Below are 23,647 nucleotides of genomic sequence, written 5' to 3'. Positions count from 1 at the left end.
TGTCCTTTATCCCTAGTCTGGAAGAGCTGTGCAGCTTTATGTTGACAACCATTATAATGAGCCATCTATTTTCAAAACCATCACACTAAAAAGATTTACAGCACATTCGCAAGATCTAGCACTAATTTTTTGCAAGAATGCACAATGGATCACTATTAAAAACACGGGCTTAAATCAGTCATTTGCCACACTAGGAAGCAGGGCTGTCACCTTCTTTTTCATCAAGACATGTAGGTGAGTGAAAGACAAACATAACGATGGATTTATGTGGTGCAATGCAATTTTACTCTATTTAAGCCAAACATCTGAATACCCAAACAAATATCTTGCCCTCCTGAATGCTACTTCAAAATCCAAGAGCATATCCATCAAGGCAATTACGTCCACCAAAAATAGCTGTACGTTGAATAACAGAGATCACAAAACACAGCAAAATGGTTTCATAACCGTCTTGAAGCTCTGATTGCTTCAGATTTTTTGCAGGAAAACTGCAAAAAAATCACTGTACCACTGGCTTCAGCCAAGACCCCTGATTGTAAACGCACCTCCACTGTGTATTCAAGAGATCTTTAAAGAAGCACTGGCCACATCTAGAGCAAATTCTCTCTGCCTGATGTCTCAACCATCCATGAGCCAGGTCAGCACAGTGCAGAACCTGAGCTGAGGAAAGCCACCATTCCGTGTGCCTCAGTTCCCTTTTTTGCAGGGTTATGACAATGAAGAAAGTTACGCATCAAAATAGAAATTATCATGCTTGTTAGTCAGGGAGATGGGTAGGTCTGTGGAAAAGCACTAGTTGTTCTGCAGTGAAGAATGAGTGAAGAAAATTAAAGAAGAAAAAGAAAGAATAGAAAGAAGAAACAAATGCATGAAAAAGAATGGAGTAAAGTAACTTTAAATTAATATATATATATTCAACAGTTATCATAGTTATTGCTACTCAAAATGTAGGTTAAAATTTGAGAAGTATGAACAAGTTGCTCACTTTTAATGGACAGGCACTGAAAATGACACAAAGAATTGTGTCATTTGTTGTGTCATGGTAAAGAAAAAATCCATCTGTTTCACTTAGACTCTGAAAGCAGCTGACTTCCACTCTGCAGTATACAAGCGTGCAAATTCCCCGAGAGCTAATCGATCAGTAGGACAATAAAAAAAAGGAAAATTGTTGACGCTTCTGGGATATGGTAAAGGCCTGTGCTCACCTCAGATCAGTTGTGTGGGTTGCTCGGGGCAGGGGGACAAGTGTGCTGGCAGGTAAGGACCTGGAGTCTGGACAAGCTGCACACACTCCAGAGCCTGCCTACACCAGGGTGCCAATCCTCAAACATCTCCAAAAGGCCAGTAAGGTAATTTCTTCAAGCACTCACCACTGGGCAACTCACACATGTCCTTGTATGTCTGGGACCCAAAAGCAGTCAGTGTTTGCCTTTAGTCAGGCTGTGCCAGTGTGCACCTTAATTTAAGCCTCAGCTACTAAGAGAAGAGATGTTAATGTACAGAATAGTCATTGCCAGAAAAATACGCTGCCCATTTTCTAAAAAAAAAGGGTGAGAGGTCACCTATATGCCTCAGAAATTCACAGTTCATACTTTTCCCCTAATTACCAATTCAATGAATGCCCCTTTGTTTTTCAGGTCACTCCCCAATTATATATTACATGTTTCTTTCGTTCCACAACCTTTAATTCTTTTTCAGTGTTGCAGAATTAACTGGACAGGGTTCTTAATCTTGTCTCTACAAAGAACTTGTTGTAATTGCAATGAATGCTTTCATTTTGCTGGTGCCTGAAATAAGATTTGCAGGGGAAGGAGGGGTATGAGTTGATGCTAGTCCCATCATTAATGACATTCTTGCAGGGATTGTACTGATGGGAGTAAAAACCCCAAAGCTTTTATATAATAATGAGCATGTGTCTGCATGTGAGCTACTCCTTTAAGAAGCCTTGGGCTAGTGGAAGAAGAGTGATCCAGGGAAAAGGCAGCCCCACGGCTATAACAGAGGACAGAGGTTAAATCTGCTGGCATTTTTATGGTCACTGCATAAGTATGGTCACTGCATACCCTCTCCCTGAAGGCTTCACTGAACTAGAAGTGTTTGCCATCGGCACTGCCCTACTGGTAGAAGGTAAGCTTGGTTTAGGACCTCAGCTAAAAAAAAAAAAGATTTTTGCCTCTATTATTCCTGGTGTGGCAGCAGTGGGGGGGGAATTGAAGCAAGCAGCAGCATTTGTGGTATGCTGACCCAGACCTTTGGTGGTTACTGCGGCTACAGCACCAGTTCCTCTGGTGGGCTGTGAGCTGTTGGCAGTGAAGATCTGCTCCGCATCCAGAGCTGCCCTGTGGCAGGGAAGGACTTGTTACTTAGCTTTCTTATCGAGAATTTGGGATGCAAGAATTTGCTGACAACTTTTAAAGGCAATTTCAGCTTCCCCAGGGAAGGATGTTGAAATGACTCATGATCCTTCAATAAAACCAGGCTGCTTGTTTTGTTGGCTGTGATGGCCATTTTATAATCAAAGATGATAGATCCAAAATAGCTTGTTAACTGTTAGCATACATCCAAATTGCATTGCTAGCACTGAAATTAATGGCTGCTGGGTAAAAGTAACAAACTGAAGTACAGGCGCATGAGGTTCAAAAGCTTTTACAGCATTAAGAAATAAAATTTGAGGTAGGAGACAGTCTTCATTTAATTTAGCCAGCACAGGCTTTTCTTAATAAGTGCCACTTTGTTGTGAGACAAACAAAATTGGGAATTTGTATGTACTGCGCTAGGGAAGGACATGCTAGTAGCCAGGAATACATCGGTGTCAGTCACTGGCCTCCCTTCTGAGCTGCATCCCAGTCAGGGCCTGGGCCTCATCCCTGTATCCCTGCACTGCCCAGCTGGGGTGCAGGGATCATGGGGCTGAACAGCAGAAGAGAAGGAGCAAGAAGCACTAGCAGAAGGGGGTAAATGCTCACCAGCTCACCCCATGGATTTGGAGCACAGGAGAAGGAAGGATGCTCGCCCTCTCCTTGCAGACGAGCTCAGCTGGGACGCAGCATCACATCTGCCTGCAAAGGAAACCTGCAACAGCTGTGCCAGAAACTCTTCCTTAAAAGAGGGAGAGAGAAGAAGAAGCTTCTACTCCTGGCCCAGGGGCCAGCTGCTGCCTAAACAGAGAGCTCAGGGCTAAACCTGGCCAGCAGCCATCAAGCCATCTGCAGGGCCTGGCGGTTCCCAGTGTGAACTTGCCCTTCAGTACTGAGGAGCGGGAAGCAGCAGAACAAGGACTCTGGCATGTGCTGGTGGAGGCGCGCAGCTGGGCTCCTGCTGGGGAACGGCCGGTGCTGGTCCCACAGCCCTGCTGGCCCTCACCTGCCCACCCACGGGCTGGAGGCCCGCACCTATTGAAGCCCAGGCTCAGTACCTGCTGGCAACCTTCACTTACAGCTAGGAATGGCCCAGCACATTTACATTTTAGTAAGCACTAGGGGCAATCTGACTGCTTGGTATTTTCTGTAGGGTTTTAGGCTGAACATGCTCGATGGATTGCCAGTAATCTTTGCTATCTGACTTAGAAGATCAAACCAGATAATTAAAGATTAATTCACCTTCTCAGAGACTCTGAGAGAAAAGCAATGAAGGTCTCCTTTTTTTTTTTTTCTTTCCTTTTTTTTTTTTTTTTTTTTTCCCTGCAGCTTGTGAGTGCAGTTTGCAAAAAAGTGCTGGGGAAGAGGAAAACTTTGCATTCACTTTTACTAACCATAAAAGTGTCAAACATTGGCTGTTTTAAAATTAAAACTCAAAGCTATAAGTTAGTTAGTTCTCTATTTGTACACTCCTGCTAGCCTTTAAGAAAGCAGAGTGCGCTAAAGCCTGGAACTTCAAAAAGAGGGGAAGAGAGAGAAAAAAACTAATATAGTAATAACTTTTCAGCTTTTCTCTAAATATGGCCACAACATACCTCTCCTAAAGGCCTGACAGCACTGGGGAGAGTTGGCAGCAGTTTTACCCTGCAGGTGGGAGGTAAGCTGGCAGGGAAGGGATGAGAACAGCTGACCTCAAATGGCTCCAAATATTTCTCCTGGAAATATTTTGTTATTTGTTGTGTAATGAAAGACACACATCAGCTGTTACTATGGTTATGCCATCAGCCATTAACGTAATTAAAGTAGGAGCAGAATTTCTGACTATACAAAATTATCCATCTTATGTAACTACAGAATTAAGACAATGAGAGCAAGTAACAACAGTGCTTTACAGAATTAGGGGATATGGATTTTTTCTGCACTACATCATTTCTTCTTCCAAGAAGACCACAAAGAAAAAGACATACTGCCTGTCATCAAACTGAGACTTAGAGATGGGATGTTGAGTCAGAGCCTCATCAGAGCCATAATAATTCAGGTCATCTTGAAAAGGACATCAAAGGACAAAGCTTGAGTTTAAAGCAGTGAAGGATGGGGTTCAGGGTGGAACAGCTCTGAGTGAATAGCTGGGGTTGCTTGAATGCTCCTCTCTGACAACTAGCATTAACTTATTTTTTTTTAAATCTATCAGGGACTGCTTTTATAATTAGATTATTCCTTCCCTTTCCATGTATATTCCTTATTCCTTTCCATGTATAGTCTATTGACGAAGGGCAGTAATAAGATTGAGCTGGTGTGATTCAAGCTCTGTCTAGGTTAACCTTAGGCAGAAGCCCAAAGGGAGGCAGGCTGACTGTAAGATGGCTGAGGGATTTCTGTGCTTAAACACAAAAGCGTGTTACAACCGATATTAAACACGACCCATTTCTCTCCCATAAACAGGCCCGCAGACATGTGTGCCGGCAGCGTGTGCTGTCTGTGGGCCCCCCTGAAGCTGCCTCTGCAGCTCCCTCACTCTGACCCAGGGGTCCTTGAACAGAGCCTGGCAGTCAGGTTTCTCCATTAACACAAAATGCAGAAGTACAAAATAAAATTATAAACCATTTCTGCCTCTGCATGAGTTGGCCTACATCCCTGATGGACGGTTGAAGCATTGGTTGCAGATGGCACCTATGACTGCTCTCTCTGGAAAGTACTGTCGTAATCTTGCGTGCAGGATCCTGTGAGCAACGAGCAGTGGCTATATTTCCTGTGCATAAGTGTGGTGCATCCGGTATTAATTTATTGTTTCTCATCTAAAGGAGCTAATACAAGGCAGCAGCATTGTGAGATCATTTTCTCATTGTCCGGAGTGAAATCATGCCATGCACTTCTGTTTTTGGCAGCCCTTGCTTGTGTTGTTCTGTCTGAATGGGGTGACAATTATTTCATTCCGGAAAATCAAAGAGCTCCGAAAACCCCCAGCAATCTGCTGGTTCTCAGCATTGCCTGGCTACTGCGGGATTGCATCAATGCAGTCATCGCTGCCTTTTCCAGCTTCCTAAGGTATGCATTTTTTCATTTTTTTTCCTAAAGGATGCTCAGAAGAACCGACAGAAAAATTTGCAGCTTAGCCATTTAACAGAGAGCTTTACTAGTAGTTACAGTAGAAAGTAGTTGAATAATGCAGTAGTTGTACATTTACATGACTAAACATCCAGACTGACCCCAAGTTTATCTGCAAGCCTTTCAGGTTTTTAAATGAACTTCCCATTAAGGCTCTTATTTTAGAAGTTTGTGGAAAAGAAAAATGCAGATCTGTGCAGGGAGTTCAATTCTGTTATGACACATTTTATTTTCCACACTTTCTCATGTCAGTCATTTAATTAGAGGGCAGAACCATATCAAGCATTTCAGTGCGTAATTACAACACACAATCATAAGCAAACTGTATTAGAAACATACACCCTATAAACCAGATGATGAATAGTTCCACTTACTAGCATATTTTAAACTCTGGAAATACCTGTAATAGAGAACACAAAACATTTCAAGAATTGTGACAATTTACTTGCCTTTTAATGGATATGAAACATTTTGCCAATTAACAAGTCACATACACTTCAGTGAGGCCTTATTCAAAGCTGGTTTACCGCGTGTACAGCTTGTTCTCCTTTCAGGCACTTAAGTCACTCTAAAGTTAGTGAAGATACCTTTCTGAACTGAAGCTGAAAAGCTGAGGTCAGTACATCAAAGTGAGCTTGGTTTTAACCCTTCCAGCCCTTTTGTTAAAAAATGGGAGCAGAAGTTTCCCAGTCTCCAAAGAAGGTCAGCTATCTCCTTTTCACAAAGGGACTTGCAGAGGTAATCTCCAAATGAATTATGCCGGTGTTGTATAAGACGTGAGACAAGAGATTGCTGAAGATTTCCAACTCACTGACAGCTTATAAGCATAAGAGTCAGGTTAGATGAAGGCAGAGAGAAAAAAAAGCTATGAGTGACCAGGATATTGAAGGTACACGCCAGCAGATGCCTGCTATGTGAGACCACCTCGTGTTCCTTTTCATTCTATGTCTGCAAAAATATGTGGAGGCCTCAGACTTGCTATCTGGAGTGGTTTTAATTGTTGTGAGCTTTTCTTCTGTGTCGAGCGGTGAGCACTTACCTTCACATGTTGACCAGTTGGCTACTCCCCCAGGGGCAAATTTGCAGATATGGATAACTGGATAAAATGTAAACTTCCAAATGTAAAGCAAATAGCTTTCCAACACATAAATGCAGGGTCATAGTTTCTTCTCCACATTAGAGGTAAAATAGCTGTGGTAGTATATCAGCACTGCAGGAAAGATAAATATTGGCAGACACCTAAAACTGACCTCGGTAACGTCCTTCACAACGTTTCTCAGACTTGGAAAGCACGTGCACCGGCTATCAGTTTTCCCCTCTCCACTAATGCAATTTCCAAATATGCCTTTGTTCATTTCTGTAATTTTCTTAACAGGCTGCTTGTTTGTTGACAGGTACTGGCCCTACGGCTCTGACGGCTGTCAAATTCATGGATTCCAGGGCTTCTTGACAGCACTCGCCAGCATTAGCTCCAGTGCTGCCATTGCCTGGGACCGTATCATCACTACTGTACAAGTAAGGGTTATCATTTACCTAGCATCCTTACCCACAGCATGTTAGATAGCAGCTTGTTTCGATTTTAGAGAATCCAAACAAGCAGATACTTATTTTCTGTGTATTTTATATGTATGTTTACCTTTGCTCTCTCTAGTGTCTAAGATAAATAAACCCTCTCTCCAAGGGACGCGTTCCCATACACGGGGCACTAACCAACCACTTTCAGGAGATACTTGCTCTTCTAGATCACATCCAAATCCTGCCCTCTTGCCATGCTTCAACCTTTTCCATAAGTAATCAGTAGGGTATCCTAAACAAATCCAACACATCATGCTGAAGAAAAACCTATGCACGTTGGGCCTCCATCCAACATCCTGCTGCGTACCAGCCAGAGCTCTGTGCCACACATAGGTTACTAAATCACGAGATAATTTTGGTGTAGCCACAGAGCTGCCCCTGCAGATTCAGCAGCTGGAACAGAGCCCACAGCGAAGCACTTCTACAGAGGAACGAAGGGGCACACAGAGCGCAGTAGCCCCACTGAGCAACACACAGGCACTTTGGGGCACGAGCTGTTCTGGGGGCTTTGCTATATTCCAGGCCCCCTTGCAGAGGCTGAAACTCAGTACATCCGTTCCTAAGCAAAGAACGAATTACCTGCAAATTTCAAATAAAAGTGGCAGAGATATTTTTAAGTACTGATAACAGAAGGGAGATATTATTTTTTCTTCTGTTAGTGAAGGATGTTTTTTGTTTTTCTTAACAATTCAGTTGTTAACTAGCTCTGATGCCCTAGCTGCAGTTAATGGAAATCTAATATTACACTGTGAGGCTGACACAGGAAAATAAATTTGCCTTTTTTTGTGGACTTATGAAAACATCATTTTGAGTTAGGTGAGAAATAGGGATTTACAGGAATGTCAAATATATGGATTTATGGAGATAGCCAGGCACTGTCTTGTGTCACAAAGCTATCTCCCAACTGTGGCAGTACTGGATTTGTGTTACTTTCATGTAACACAAGTGGAAATTTCGGCTGAATTAGGGTGCTGAGCTGCAACTGGCAGCTTTCCACATTTTCTGCTACTGCTTGATCCTTTCCAGAGGACTGAGAAGCCTGGAGCACCCCACCTGACCACACCATTCCTGAAGCCATTGTGTTCCTTTGGCAGTGCTGAAACACAAATGCAGTTCTCCTTTTCTGTGCTAGTGCACAAGATGCTCAGACTACTTCACAGAATATTTCCTAAATAAAAGTGTAAAAGTTGGCCAGGAAATAAGCTGCTGAGCTGCAGTGCTTCAATACCATCCACCTTTAGTATTCATGCAGCCTTTAAGGCATGGCCTCCATATTTGATTAAGCAGTGAGTGGTAAAAACACACCCAGAACTCACAGCAAACGTGTTTTATCTGATAATCGCAGAGGGTCAGAGAGGTTGCCAACTTCTTGTTCTGCAATTTTTGTCAAGAACTCAGGCTCAGGCAAGGAAATGGCTTTTCTTCATGTCCAGACAAAGGCCCCAAATAACGCAGCCGGTAAGCTACATTCCATACCAACACCCCTTTGGACACTGAAATATGTTTGGAGCTAGAACAATAGCAATCTGTATTGTATATAGAGAGCGAGCGCTGAAAAATAAGCATGTCTTTGGAGACATTTTACTCTCCGCAACATTGCCCTTTAATGCTTTTGTGTCACGCATTCCTCCAGCCCAAGAGCAGAGTACATTAAGAGCACAGGCAGACACATCCTGAGGGCACAAACTTCTTCACTTTGCTCAAATTGTTATTTACTGCAGACCAAACATAGCTGCTATTACTGGATGATTTGAACAAAAAGGCAAAAACAAGAACAGGTGGTTTCAAATCTCATGCTCTGTGGCTATTCCAGTAACCCGTCCAGTTCCCAGTTCCAACCGGCACACGCTGGTTGTGAGAAAGATAAAATCACATTGCATAGATCTGATATACCAAGCCTGCAGGCTATACCATCTTCTCGATCCATACATGAAACTCTTGTTGACACTGGTGTGAGCAGCGTGCCTATACAGAAGACACAAAACCTCTTTTCCGGAAAAAACAAAGCTATCAATCTTTTACCTTCATTCTGGGGAACTGTTTTCTCTTCTCACACTCACTTACATCATCCCTAATGTTTTTATTATGTCCTAAGAGTTTCCAAGAAAGCCTCTGTTGTGGCATTCCTCAGCCTGACACTCAAATATCAAAAATCCATATTTCTGAGGAAGAATGAGCTGATGAGAATGTGAGAGATTACTATGATGATGAGGAAAAAAAAGAAAAAAAAAAAAGGACTTTTCAACCATTCTGGATTCTTATAACATAAATCTGCTCACCAATGTCCAGAAATTTAACCAAGTTTTTTTTAATTTGGAAGGTGGTACAATTTGGTGCATTAATTTGGAAGTCAGTGACAGACCATGGGGTCTATTGATAACCACATGCTCATTCATCAGAAACCAGGTTGGTATCAATTGCAACATGTAAGAAAACAACATGATCATCAGATATGACAGAGAAGTTAGAGTTTCGAGACATTTGGAAATGTCCTCTCTCCTCCTAGGCAACAATGCTGGGCAACTCTCTTTTCATCCCCTAAAGGGGGCTTTGGTTTAAAAGGGCTATTTATTAAGTTAAAATATTAGATACATATAACATATTAAGAAATCTTATTTTAATATCCAACCAGTACAGAGAAAACAGCTAAAAATTGATGTAATCCCATTTGGGTTATCTCACACCAAAGGTATGTTCATAACCAGAACAGCAGCATCTGCATTTTATAAGACAGGTAGCCTGAAAGCAGGCCCGTCCTTTTTCCAAGTTACTGGTCAAGCAAATAATTTTCTTCTAAAGGACTATGAGATACTACTTTCACAGCAAGGAGGACTACAAAAATCTCTGAAGATTTAATTAATGTAGGCAATTAAAGGGAAAAGTCAGGGCAGTTTGAAGGGTTTGAACTTTAGTCATGTCTCTGGTGAAGCCGTTTCAGTCCGGCACAGAGTTTGTTTGGCAATAGAGCAGCAGCTGAGTCAGCAAGTTGGAGGGGGTGGGAAGGATCCCAAGGCAGTTTCTTCCTTTCATTGCCACTGCAAATGGTTGCAGTTTTCACAGAATTTCACAGAATTTTCTAGGTTGGAAGAGACCTCAAGATCATCGAGTCCAACCTCTGACCTAACGCTAACAGTCCCCACTAAACCATATCCCTAAGCTCTACATCTAAACGTCTTTTGAAGACTTCCAGGGATGGTGACTCCACCACTTCCCTGGGCAGGCCTGTTCCAGTGCCTCACAACCCTTTCAGTGAAGAAGTTCTTCCTAACATCTAACCTAAAACTCCCCTGGCTCAACTTAAGCCCATTCCCCCTCGTCCTGTCACCAGGCACGTGGGAGAACAGGCCACCCCCACCTCGCTACAGCCTCCCTTGAGGTACCCATAGAGAGCGATAAGGTCGCCCACTGAGCCTCCTCTTCTCCAGGCTGAACAAGCCCAGCTCCCTCAGCTGCTCCTCGTAGGACTTTAAAAGGAAGAAAAGAAAAAAAAATCTTGACAATTTTACATTTGCATTTTAGAATTAGGGGGAAATGGAAAAACTGAAGTGGTTTAAGTCAGTACTTTTTTCAATATTACAAAAGAAAAGACAAGAGGGATTTTGCAGCAGCATGCAATTACAAGAAGTAGGATTGCAGCAGGCTTTTATCTAATTCTGAACATCCAGAGAAATCTAGGTTGTGATAGCAAGTATTCAAAGATTAGCAAACTGTCATTTGCTTCAATTGCAGCTGTCAGCTCTGCTGGATTAGGAGCAAGCCCTTACCTCCTGTCACACTTGCTGCAGCCACCCTGTCACACTTGCTGCAGCCACCCTGTCACACTTTCTTCATCTAGACTTGCACCTGCATCAGTTTTGCCAGACAAAATGCCAGTGTTTATACTGGTCTTGCATTTTCACTGAAGCAGAAGATAACTGCCAAGACTGCTTTATAGTCATGGAGAATCACAGCCAAAAAAAAAAAAAAAAAAAAAGTAAAAAAATCCCTTTACTAAGTTATTTTAAAGAGGTTTTTTTCTAATAATATGCACAAAAGAAGCCATTATGCAGTGCAGCTTGCTTATTCCTACAACAAATGAATACTTGTGAGCAACAGTCCCTGGCGCTTTTTGCAGTGCAGATGAAGTAGGTACCAACATCTGTCTCATTTATGATTGATAAATCTTTTCCTTCTAAGACTGTTTCAGATATTTTTGTCTTTGAGAAATTTCCCTGATTTTAAGGATACATGCCATGCTTGAAGTCTGGCACAAGCTGTATTGTTCTGGAATATTTCAGCTATTACATGGAATCATTTGCAAGAACAAAGAAAAAGGTTTTTTTTCCCCTCCATCTTAGAAAATCCTGTTGACCTTTTGTTTGAGAAATTCCTTTTGAACATCAGTCTGAAATCTAGTTGAAAGGTAGCCACTGTGTCAGAGATGTATTTTTTGCTCTTTCTGTGAAAATCAGCTTAATGTTTGGCCAATTTATAAATCTTCCAAAAATCTAAATTCATAAATGTCCCCACAGACTAGAGATGGAGAAATAGTTCATGATTATATCACTAAAGACCGGGCAGAATAATCAAAAGTGTTAAGGTTTGACGCTCTATCTAGCACTTTCTAAAATTTAAGCTTTTACCATTACAACTTTAGTAATCTTTTAACAATTCCGTTTTGTTTATAAGAGCACTTTCTGTTCCAAAGCAATCTTACAGAAAACATTTAAAACCCCCTGTTAATATTTCTCTGCACGGAAAAGAGAAACTTCCCTCTTGCTTTTCAAGGAGAGAAAGCCAAAGCACAAGAGCGATTAGCCTTAATGGGACCAGACTGCTAGCACTGAGCCCTAATTAAGAATTATATCTTTAAGCATATGCTGAACTCCATATATACACATTTAACTGAATTAGGATCTACATGCCTATTATGCTGAATTTTATCAGGCCACAAAAGGCATTTAAGGTAAAGCAATGGCCTGCTCTGTACAAGAGCAACCAGACTGCTCTCGACATGCTCTTGCTGCCGGCCCTCTCAGAAGCCATTTTTGCCATGTGAACCGAGTGCAGTAATTTCACCATTCTTGCTCTGAAAGTAGTAGTTCATGAGCTCCCAAGCAAAGCACACTCTAAAAAATTAAAACAATATTGAGGTTGTTTAATTGTATGTCCACACAGTTTTAGCTACCAAGACAGGACACAGCCAGCCTGAGTATGGGTATTTTAAAATATAGAAAAAATAAACACAGAAATCCTCTTCAAAGCCCCTCTTGATAGAAAATATTTAAAAGACATTTCAGAAAGAGACGTCACAACTTTCTTGTTGCCCACATGCACTCCGGCAGGGGGCACTTGGGGCCAGAGGAAAGACGTGGCACCCAGAGACTGAGCACCACGACCTATGCCAGAGGTGGCAGGAGCTGGTGGAGCAAGAGCTTCCCCTGTGATTCTGTGCAAGGTGGCAGCGGGGAAGGTAAAATTTCCACCAGGTACCCAGCACAACGCATGCATGCAGCAGGATCATTCACCCTCTAGCGGTGTAGACACCCCCAAGCTGCCTTAAGTGCACCACAACACTGTCCAAGCAGCCGAGGGCAAATTTTGTCAGTGCAAAGATCTTTTCCTTCAAAGCAGAGATCCCCAAGGTCCTGCCATGTGTTTAGAGCCCAGAGACACTGCAGTGCCTCAGTCAGGGCCCATCATATTTTGAGACGTTTGTGATAGTCCACAAAATGAAAGGATGGGGTGCAGAGAGAGCAAAGTTCTGCTGCAAGATACAATGAAAAATAATTGCCATTAACTTTTTTATAGGACTTCTTGAGGGAAAAATAATAATAATGTTCTGTTGCTGGTTTTTTAAAGACTACCAAGAAGGCCTACCATTTACAAAATCGTATTCCCAAAACAATAAAGCTACTTTTGCAATGAACTTGGTTTAAATACACTTGTTTTAGACCCAGGTTTCACTTTAGCTGCTCTTGATAATGCCTTTAAGAAGTTGCTAGAACGTGTAAAGCACAAAACAAACCCGAGAGCTCATGTAATAAGCTGCATCCTGATTGAATTTCCAGTTACAACTGTGTAAAGCCAAGCTACGAGAACCATTATGTAGAACACAAATGGAAATGGAACTGAGATCAGTTACAACACTAACATGCTTGTTTGAATATACACCTAAGAAAGATGCAGTTTCTGAATGAATGCCACATAATGCTACATTGCTTTGTTGGAGTGGGAGGCTAAGAATAATTACAAATTTCTCAAAAGTTTGACTCAAATGTCTAGTCCCCTAAATCAGAAGCTGTTCCTTTTTAAACAGATGTGATCTGTAATCGCATTATGTCAATATTACAAACCATGATTTGAACCTTTACAGCCAAAGTGAATCTTCTATGTAGGAATCAAAAGACAGGTATTAATTGTTATTAATCATCAAAAATAATTATAAAAATGCTTAAATGACTAAAAACATCAATAGATTTTTACTAACTACCACATCAAAACAAAGTATTTAATAAAAAGGATTTTATTTTTTCCTTTCTATTTAAACTGCAACATGTATACCTTTCTTTCTCAGAACTAGTTTTGGAACGCTTGCACCCATTTTTCCAAGCTGATCTTTAATGCCATTCAAACCCCTCTTTTCCTTCAAGAACCTCTGGAGTTTATAAGTAGGTTATTAGACCCACTTATATGAGTAAGAACAGAGGTAGAATCACCATTCCTATAAAGGGGCATTTTCACTAAGACACCTACTTTATCATTCTTCCTTAAAACAAGCAAGGACAGCACAACCCAAAATAGCTGCTGTAGGGTTTGCAGTCCTTCCTGGGGCTGCCGCCTTATGAGCATCACCAGTCCTAAGCATGTGCAGCCCTCTCACCCACGTCCGATCAGGTGGCCGGGCTGATCCCCTGCTTCCACCTCGCCTCCAGGACCTCACCTTCCCAAGAAAGGTCAGAGCCAGTCTGAATCTTCCTGGCCTGCTGGCGTGATGCTGCTGTCAAGGGCAGAGGAGAAGATTGCTTCCCAGCCTCCGTGAAAATTGCATCATTACTTCTCTCTAATGGGAAACTTGATTAGAAAGGAGTAGTGGGCAAAGGCACTGTGCTCCTTGCTGGTACAGCTGGCGTCACGGGCTGTTCAGCCCAGGCACGATGATGGACGTCAGCCCCGATAACAAAATTATCCAGGCCTTTCTGCATGCAGGCAGCGTGCCTAACAAAATGTCCTGCAGCAGCAGGGAAGCCTGCCTGCCTCCTCCATGAAGAAATACTTCCTGTGTCCAAAGCTTCCAATCTTGCATTTCATTCATTGACCTATTCCAGTGGTACTTTATGGAACTAGACAAGATGGGCACAAGTGTTAATTTGTATTATGAAATTAGAAAAAAAAAATTACTGATGCTGAGCTTCTCATTTCCTGTTCCAGGCTAAGCAATGATCTTAAGGGCAAAGTAATTTCACCAGCAGTATTTTTAGAACAGGATCTGTTGTCAGGTTGAGCATGTACATTCACATATATATCGACAAGCAGCGTTTTTAGAACAGAGTACATTTAATATCCCAAAGGCTGGGACTCTGCCCCCGCCGCACAGAGCCGGGCAGCTTCACCCGGTGCCTTTATGCCAGGCATGCAGAGCTCCTTCCCAAGCCCTTTTCTTTCCTGCAGGAAGCAAGCTGCAGTGGAGCACAGCCATCTCCATGATGGTGTTCGCCTGGCTCTTTGCTGCCTTCTGGTCCATCATGCCCTTGCTGGGGTGGGGGGAGTATGGCTACGAGCCCCTCCGGACCTGCTGCACGCTGGACTACAGCAAAGGGGACAGGTAAGGGCTGGGGCAGGGCCCCCAGGGGGTGGTCTCAGGGCACAGCAGAGCCCAGCTGCCACCCAGCGCCGTGCTGGGACAAGGTGGGCACAACCCGAAGCTGCTTCCTCTCATGTGGCAGCACGCAGGGATGGCCAAAGGCAGCTTCCTCTGTGGGAGAAGCTGGCACTCGGGTATTTGCTACTCCCTTCCTCCTTAGTCATCTATAACCTGCACCTTTGGGGGTTTAGGACTTGCAGCTCTGCATGGCTCTTTTTATGCAGTCCAGGCCTGATGTCTGAGGAGGGGTGCTTGAGTTTGGAAATCAAGCACCTGCTGTGACTTTTTGCAATCCTGTCCATCCCACGTGCAACAGTACGGCCCACCTTCAGCAAATGCTGAACCTAAAGTGTGTTTATAAAATTGGTTTTGGCAATTTTAAAAATATAAGTGAATGAATAAGTAAACAGCAAGTTTATGGAGATGCGTTAGGGAGGAATTAACAAAGTTTTTTTCTTCCCTTCTAACCCTCTCCAGAAACTATATCACGTTCCTTTTCGCTCTGTCCATTTTCAATTTTGTAATCCCGGGCTTCATCATGCTGACAGCCTATCAGTCCATTCACCAGAAGTTCAAGAAAACTGGTCACCATAAGGTAAGAAAGCTTTCTCAGCCCCTGCAACTGCCTTACTAAAACAGAAATGCATCCAGAGGGGAGAAGGTCCTCAAAAACACAGCTTCATTCCCAGACGCTTTGGCTCAGCTCCTTCTGGGCTATTTAACTCCTTAGTGGTACTTCGAGTTGGGGGGTAGCACAGTAGGGCATGCGGCCTCCCAGAAAGCTCAAGGAAACCCCATCCTTAGAGATTTCTAGATTTGGCAGGAGACAACCACATCTCTCCTGCCCCAGTGCTGAGAAGAGCCCCCCTTGGAGGAGGCAGTCAGAGTAGTGACCCCAAAGGTTCGCCTCCATCAACAACAGCCCCATTCTGCTCACAAAATTAACACACGACATACAGAGTATATGCTAATACCACACCAATATCTATCTAGAGAAACTCTGCTCAGAAAGGATCATTATTTGCTACAGGCTCTTAGCTTACGGCTGAGGAAGCCATGCAGAAGAAAACACAGATATGCTTTGTGGGGAGAAGGGCCTTCCTAAACGTGCCACGTTTACACTTGGCTGAGGAAATTCAGAAATCTTTATGAGCTGGAAACAAAGGAACTGCTCTGGTGTGGCAGGTTTATGGGAATGTAATGTGGTGATTATATGAGTTGTTTCTTTAGGTGCAGTCTGGGGTGCTACGCATGGCTGATGGGCACAGCCCAACCCCTGTACTTAGTAAGGGCTGTCAGTTCTCACTGGGGACATTATAACAGCAAAGAGACAGGCAGGCAGACTGGTTTGAAGTTGTCTGGAATATACACGTGCCCTCTACATATTTCTCCAACAAATGACAGTTTTCATTATTATAAGTTTTTAAGTTTCATTATTATAACTTTTTATGGGTGAGTTTTTGCAATGGTGTGATTTTTCTTATAATAATGCTGCAGTTGTGCAGCCTAGTTACGAGGCAGAATAGTTAAGATGCAGAAAATGTAAGACTGAAAATATCACCTCCCTATTCATCAATATTTGCACGATACTTAGGAACAGCTGGCCAATAACAGCATGGGTAAGGCCCTAGCATGAAGGGCACAGGAATCCTAATATGACACAGACTCCCTGACATCCATCTGGTGCACGGTGGCAGTGGCTTCATGTTTGTGTGTCTGCAAGACCCTCTAAAAAGTCAACAAAACATCATTCCTTTTTATCTGTTTATCTGTAAATTTACATGCTGCCCTCCCCCCCCCCCAGCAGCAATAACTGCTTAGCACTACGCTGATTTAACTGAGGCAACCATAAGGTGCTTTGTCACCTCGGCGCAGGAATGCCTGGCCTCCCCCAGTCCCCACCAGGGGCAGGTTTGGGGGCTGGCTGCACAGACAGCCCTTGGCACGAAGGGACCTGTACTCACACACCTCCTACACCTGGCAGCAAAGCAGCCACGATACCGCGTGTCCCTGCTGGTGATGCTCTCCTGCTGCTGGACACAAGCCAGCAGGGTCTCACAGGGTCTGTCCCATCCACTTGTTGCAGTGTGTGGTTGTGAAACAAAAGAATGTGTTGCTCTTGTTTTCCAGTTTAACACCAGTTTACCATTGAAGACACTGGTCATTTGCTGGGGACCCTATTGCCTTTTATGCTTCTATGCAGCAGTTGAAAATGTGATGTTCATTCACCAAAGTACCGAATGGTATGTCTATGCCACCCGAGGGAATTCAAATGGCATTCTTCTCACTTTCTTCTCTCCACTCCCAGGAAGCAATACTAACTTGAACACTAATAGTTTCACTTGTTAAAACATGTTACAAGTAGATTGTTTGCACAAAGCCTTCAATTAGTCTACCATTTCAAGGCAAAACAACTAAGCACAATGATATAATTGGCATTATAATTAGTGTTTTGATCAAACTACATTTTAGGAAGTTATTTTTTTTCCTTCATCAGTCAGAGAACTGTTGCCTACACTTCTTCATGATTTGTAGAAGCTTTTTGTGTTCTTCCCAGAGTCAAATATCAGCTTAAAATTTTTAGTTTTGAAGAGACTTTTTAAAATATAATTCTTTTCTCTCCTAAGGGAAGCTGCAACTGATCGTTCTTAAGATTATGGTGCTTCCTTCCCCCCCCCCCCCTTTTCTTTCCTCCAAGTATTGACTCTGAGGCTGCCTCTGGGACTCACTAATATCACAAGGGACCTTTCAGCTTTCATTCATCAGTCCAGTTTCAGCTCACTAACCACATTGCTGTACTTCGAATCCCACATAAAACATATTAGCAATACTAGCCCATGTATCTGTCAGGTGTCTATGGCGTACCTTTTACTCCTCCTAAGCACACATGGGTATTCACTCTTGGCTGAAATCTCCTGGTTTCAGGCGATGCTGGCCTAACTTCTCTCTCCCAGAGACTGTCCTTTCCTGGGACAATGTCCTTCCATTTAGGTTAAGGGGCTCAAATTACCAAAATTACTTTTACCTCTCATCCCTCCAGGGGCAGCATCAGAGAAGGGTATTTGTCTGACAGATGGAAACTGAGCCTGGGATGAAATCAGCCCATCGGCTCCCCAGTACATTTCCTGTTAATAAATATCATGTCTCCTAACAGATCCCTGCCATTATTGCCAAGACGGTGCCAATGGTGGATGCCTTTGTATATGCCCTGGGCAACGAGAACTACAGAGGAGGAATATGGCAGTTCCTCACAGGACAGAAGATTGAGAAAGCAGAGGTTGATAACAAAGCCAAATAACCCATTACAGCACTAAGCCAAATTGACGCAGGTACATCGCTGAGAGCAACGTGGTAGAGGAACCCGTGTGCGTTCTGATATGTACATGCCAAGGTAGTTCCACATTGGAAATGCCGTGCATTGGCTACAGCAATGGAAGGAAGCCCCATGGATAACTGCCAAAACCATCACAAGCTGCTTGTCAAACAAGCTGCCTTAAGCCTGTGTTGGTTGCCATCAGTTCATTTTGTATGTCACTGCAAATAAACTGTATGCTGGAAAGTGCTTTTTTTTTTTCCCTGATAGAACAACATAAGAGCTCAGCAAATTAACTGAAGTAGGGTATTCATTTATCCAGTGAAGCCTCCCCAAATCAGTCTGTGCAGTTTGTCCGTATGGTAATGTCTGGATTACTAAAAGATTAAAGGAGTATCCAGAATTACACCACATCTGTTTAAATAGCTCATCCATGTGAACAATGCATTTTCAACGTACCCAAAATGGGATTTCCCAAATTTCCACAACAAATCTGCCATCCTAATTCCATCAAAACACTTCAGTGGGTATTTTACCCCAATAAAAAATATTAGCTTGGCTCCCATTCGGGTGAATTAGTGTGTGACATTCAGCTTAGTCACACAATAAACCCCATCATATTTTGCAGCTGCTGCTTACCAGGACAATCAACAAGCTCACAGTCCATCATTGAAGCATTCATATTTTTATCAGTCACTGAACAAAAACTAAAGGGAGATCTGGTCTCAGATTCTGTTCTAAAAATGTTCTAGGAATAAAATTAACTTCACATCTGCTATTAAATTCCCCTGGGCTCTATATGAGTGAGAGCAATCATTGAGTCAGTTGTGACAAAGGAGTCTAAACAATTAGAAAGCCATTTATTTTACAATGATCGGAATTAATATATATTTAAACTATCAATAACATCCATTTTAAATGTTTGTATTTGCTCATGTTGCTCACATTGCATACAGGAAGGAAAGCTGTCAGTTGCATTGCCTGTTACTGCAAGATTTGTCTTAGAACAACCCATTTGCAAAGAATATGTGCATGACAAAATGAGAGATTGTGTATAAAAAAGCACACCCTAATCAATTCTTACATGGATCATATGTTCATTTCTGAATACCAACAGTGTAAGAGCTTTGAAGCTAGCTAAAGAAAAAGCTGATCTGTCCCTGTCATGTTTTCCAACATATTGGATGGAAAGCCAGTTGTGTATGGGTTACAAAAGAGAAGGTGGTGCAATCCCAGAAGCTAAAAATCAATGGATAGAAGAAATGTTCCCCTCTTAGCTAAAGATAGGAAATAAATGTCATTTTGTTGCAAGTTACTAGCAGGATCCCATTCAGAGATGTGTTTTGGGACTTCTGAGGTTTAGTCTTGTCACAAACTACCTGAAAGAGCAGAGAATAGTGTTGTGACAAAATTATTCAGAATAGTCACATCTTAAAATGCAAGTCTTAGCTGACAGCTTAAGCACACATAATATTAAGTAGATGACAATATTTGCACTGATAAGTGCAAAATAATGCGTACAGGCACAGAAGTTATTTTTAAGTATGTATCTATAGCATCTACAGACAGACTCTGAATCTGTGATTCAGAAAGAAACCATGGGGATGGTTTGGAAAGAGACCTGTACAGACCTTAAAATCATCAGTTCACTTGTCACTGTGACCCTATTGACAAATCCCAGCAGAACGCTAAGGACTGCCAAAAAGAAATAGAAAACAAAAGAGGACACATCCCCACACCACAGGAAAGCCACTATGCTCAGACTTATTGAATAAGATACATGGTTTGGGGCATTTTGGTTCGCAGAGGGTATAGAAAAGCTAGAAAAGTGCCCTGGGGATGATCAAACATGAGGAGGAGCTTCTACCTGATGGGTGAGATGGGGGAGAGGGCTGACTTAGGAGATGTAGCTGGTGAGAAGCTGACTCCTACCAAAGAGTAGAAGAAAGGAGGTTTTTCACAGATCCAGTTATCATATAGACAATCTGACCCTCTCTCACAAAAATAAATAAATAAAATAAAGAAAGTTTCAGGAACTGGGCACCAAGCCAAAAATCCTCTTCTAGCTCTAATTAGTTCTCAACATTAAAATACCAGCATTAAGCAGAACTGGCTGACAATCACTAACAAGTGCACCAACAAGTGTGGTGTGCTTCTTTCAGGAAAGTGTCTGACAGCAAGCATTGAGAAGCCCAATACATTTCCAATTAATAACGCAGTTATCCCTACCACAGCCAGCCTTCACCAAAACAGCACTGGCCAGGTGCCCTCTGGCCCTGTGGTCACCCAGATCCTGCCAATAAGTAATTGCTGCCATCCCAAGAAAACCTGTCACAAAAAGGTCCCATAGCTCAAGTACCGTGTGCTGATGCATACAAAAATCCCATCATGTTTTCAACAACTGGAGAGCCCCAGATGGCTAGATACAGGATTTATATTATCCTAACCAAAGTACAGCCCAGGGGTCATACAAACCGTTCCCATACAAGTATCCAGCCTATCATCCAAAATAAAAACAGAAGAACGAAAAAGAAAAGCATGACCCTTGGATGCATTCAGCAACTCAGTTTAAGCTAGAACAAGTAACTTGAATATTATTAATACCAGACCTGTCACTAAGAAATGAGAGTGGCCATACCCCACCCATTTTCAAAAAGAATTAGGTAGCACTTAGGTAGCTACTTAGGTAGCTACCACAGTCCTTTGTTGGGGATAGTTTGGAAATTTTTCCATGATCTCAACAAAAGAGGAAAGCATGCCTCTTCTTAGCATTCAATTATTTGGTTCAGTGCCCAACCACTCTTAACACAGTGGCCTGCAGCGTTACACCCAATATTACCAAACCGCCCTTCTATCCCTACTACTGACAGTCTAATTCTGCTAATTTTTCTCCTTTGTGTTAGAGAAGTGAATGTTTTGATACACTAATCAGAAACAGACTTCTAAAGAAGAAACAGAAGGTATTTTTTCCTTCTTACTGCTAGACGCAAAACCAGCATAAATTCTTCGGGTTTTCTTTCAGCACAGAAACGCCTCACACTTTAGACAGCATCTCTTGCAGTCCTGTTTTCAAGGCCATTAAACGCCCACAACTCCAAATGAACTAACTGTGTCCTCAACAACACTGCAAATCAAGGTCTTGCTGACTCCACTTTCCTGTGCTGCCCACACCTACAAACACTCTACGAGTTAATAAAAGGGAGTTGAGGTTTTTGCAGTGCATGTTCTTCATGTGCTCTATATAGGTTCTGATGTGTATTTCCTAGCACCTCTCATACATCTGATTGGGGCATTACAAACAGGTTTAGGAATTGGGTCAGGTGAAGAATTTCCACTGTTCCCAGTCTACCATCATACTACTTTGAATTGCTTTAGCATGAAACAACAAAGTGAGCTGGTTTTGTCACGTGGAAGAAAAAGCATTGCCAAATCCCTAAGTAGGGATTGAAGGCAGTAACAATTGGTTTGGTTTAACCAGTTGAGATGTGGAGACAAAATATGCAGTATAAGATTCTTAGGATAAGATGATGGCAAGTGTTACTCACAAGTTTCTGCTCATGTTTCACCCATAGGGATGGCTGAGTGGAGGCTCACACCCCTGCATGTGATACTGCGTCTGCATTTTGGAGTTAAAATCCAAAAATAATTGGTACCATCAGCACTGTATTCATTCTCACAGCTCAAGATGATTCATCAGAAGTTTATAATCGAGGTTCTGTATGAGCTACCATAGACAGGATAACCATAAGTAATCATAAGGTGCTTTGTTATGGAAACAGGCATTCCATTTTTTGTAGTGAAAAAGGGGTATGCAAGCTCCTGTTCCATCAAGATTAAGCAAAACAACTTCCTAAATGGTGAACACATCCATATATCTACCTTATACTAGTAAATTGCTGAACAACAATAAAAATAATCACCTGTGTATCATTAGAAGACAAAAGGATTCAGTAATAAAAGTTAAAAAGCACATTTTTATTGAACTCAGTAAGATACAAGTTTGAATGATTATGAATACAATTAAAATTGTACATGCAAGACAAGTTTGTTGTTTGTGTTTTTTTTTTATTGTTATTGTTGTGTTTGTTTTCAACACTTTAACAGCATTGAATTTCCACAGGCAGGATATTTTTTTCCCTGTGCGAGCCACGTATGAAATTTCTCAAAGCAGGTTTGGTTCAGAATGTGACATCAGATTGTAGATCTGTCAGCAGAGGACAGCTGGAACTGACTGAAAGCACTTTGCTTGGCTACAAAATTTCTTTATTTCAGAAGATGCAGGAGAGTTTTGGTTGTTTTTTTGTTTGTTTTAAATAAAAAAAAAGACTGAAGTAGTGAAAGCAATAGTTCACTTATACTTTAAAGCCAGCAGAGAAAATCATGTATTTGGAAGCAGAGGACAAAGCTTCAAGTCCTAACAGAAGGACTGCTGTATTTTCAATGTGCTTTAGATCTTAATAGTGAAAACAAACCGTATTTTGGTAGATAACGGTTGGAGGCTCTAACTGCTGCAAAAGCCTGAATTTTCTTGGTGAACAGTGAGATAATTTTTTTCCTTCATGGTGTTCAGTGATTTGTGCCCACTTGCCCCAAGATTTGTACCACTGAACTACACAAGGAGGTGCTACAGCAGCTTTCTTGATTTCTCTCCCTAAAAGAGAGAATGAGCCGTCATTCAAACACAGGCAGCTCCATGAGTAGATGAGAGGCTGTTGTGCTGAAGCATCTGCACAAGCATAAGTTTAGCAAGCAAGCTAGCAAGCATAGGTTGCTATTAATTACAGATGGGAAAGGAAGTGTTGCTAAAAAAAAAAAAAAAAAAAAAAAAAAAAAAAAAAAAGAGAGGGAGATAAAAATCAATGCTTTGATGACAGTATTTGTCAACTCTTTCGCTATTTAGAGTCAGTTCTAACCGCAAAGCTAACTGGCACACAGTACTTAAGCTTCTGACCCAGCAACACGTTGAGTGGCAACATGTCCTAGATACCTCATTATATGGCGCATGCCAAGCATAGATCAAATGTTGTATTCCCCAGAGAGCCCAGCAGCTTTCTTCTCATTGGGAAGGTCTCATCTCTCTTGAAATGGCTAACAAAAAATCTTACAGACAAGACAGTGAACCGATTAACTGAGTTATTTACAAAGAGACTCCATATTGATACACTTGGCACAGACGTACAACACGTCCAGCTCCTGGCAGGTAGTCCACAGGACTACACATAAGCTTACCCCCAAAAGTGGCATCCACATATGAAGGAAAACTATCTTAGACTATAAAACTGAAAAGAGTATTTTTGCCTCATATCCTGCCTGTCCTTTGGCACCATATTGAGCCGCTTCTCTGCGACTTGTTTTCAGTAAGGATTCAAAACCTGAAGTATGTCTTCTCAGATGAGAAAGAAACCACTGTGATGACCAGAAGAGATGCTTTTATATGGTAACTCACGTGAGAGT

At 42.1% G+C, this 23,647-nt stretch overlaps 1 protein-coding gene across 1 annotated transcript; it reads left to right on the top strand.

Moving 5' to 3' along the window:
• Positions 1 to 1,899: 1,899 nt before the first annotated feature.
• Positions 1,900 to 18,343, top strand: RGR (retinal G protein coupled receptor). Its single transcript, XM_032191593.1, is given in 10 exon segments — positions 1,900 to 2,137; positions 5,257 to 5,311; positions 5,314 to 5,402; positions 6,857 to 6,954; positions 6,957 to 6,977; positions 14,688 to 14,841; positions 15,358 to 15,475; positions 17,011 to 17,101; positions 17,104 to 17,123; positions 18,035 to 18,343. Coding segments are annotated over 10 exon segments (879 nt in total). The 5' UTR covers positions 1,900 to 2,048; the 3' UTR covers positions 18,179 to 18,343.
• The last annotated feature ends 5,304 nt before the right edge of the window (positions 18,344 to 23,647 follow it).

The sequence above is a fragment of the Aythya fuligula genome, chromosome 7 (genome assembly GCF_009819795.1).
Source record: "Aythya fuligula isolate bAytFul2 chromosome 7, bAytFul2.pri, whole genome shotgun sequence".
Taxonomy (NCBI): domain Eukaryota; kingdom Metazoa; phylum Chordata; class Aves; order Anseriformes; family Anatidae; genus Aythya; species Aythya fuligula.
The sequence above is the reverse complement of the archived record's forward strand: the minus strand, read 5'-3'. Positions and strand labels throughout refer to the sequence as shown.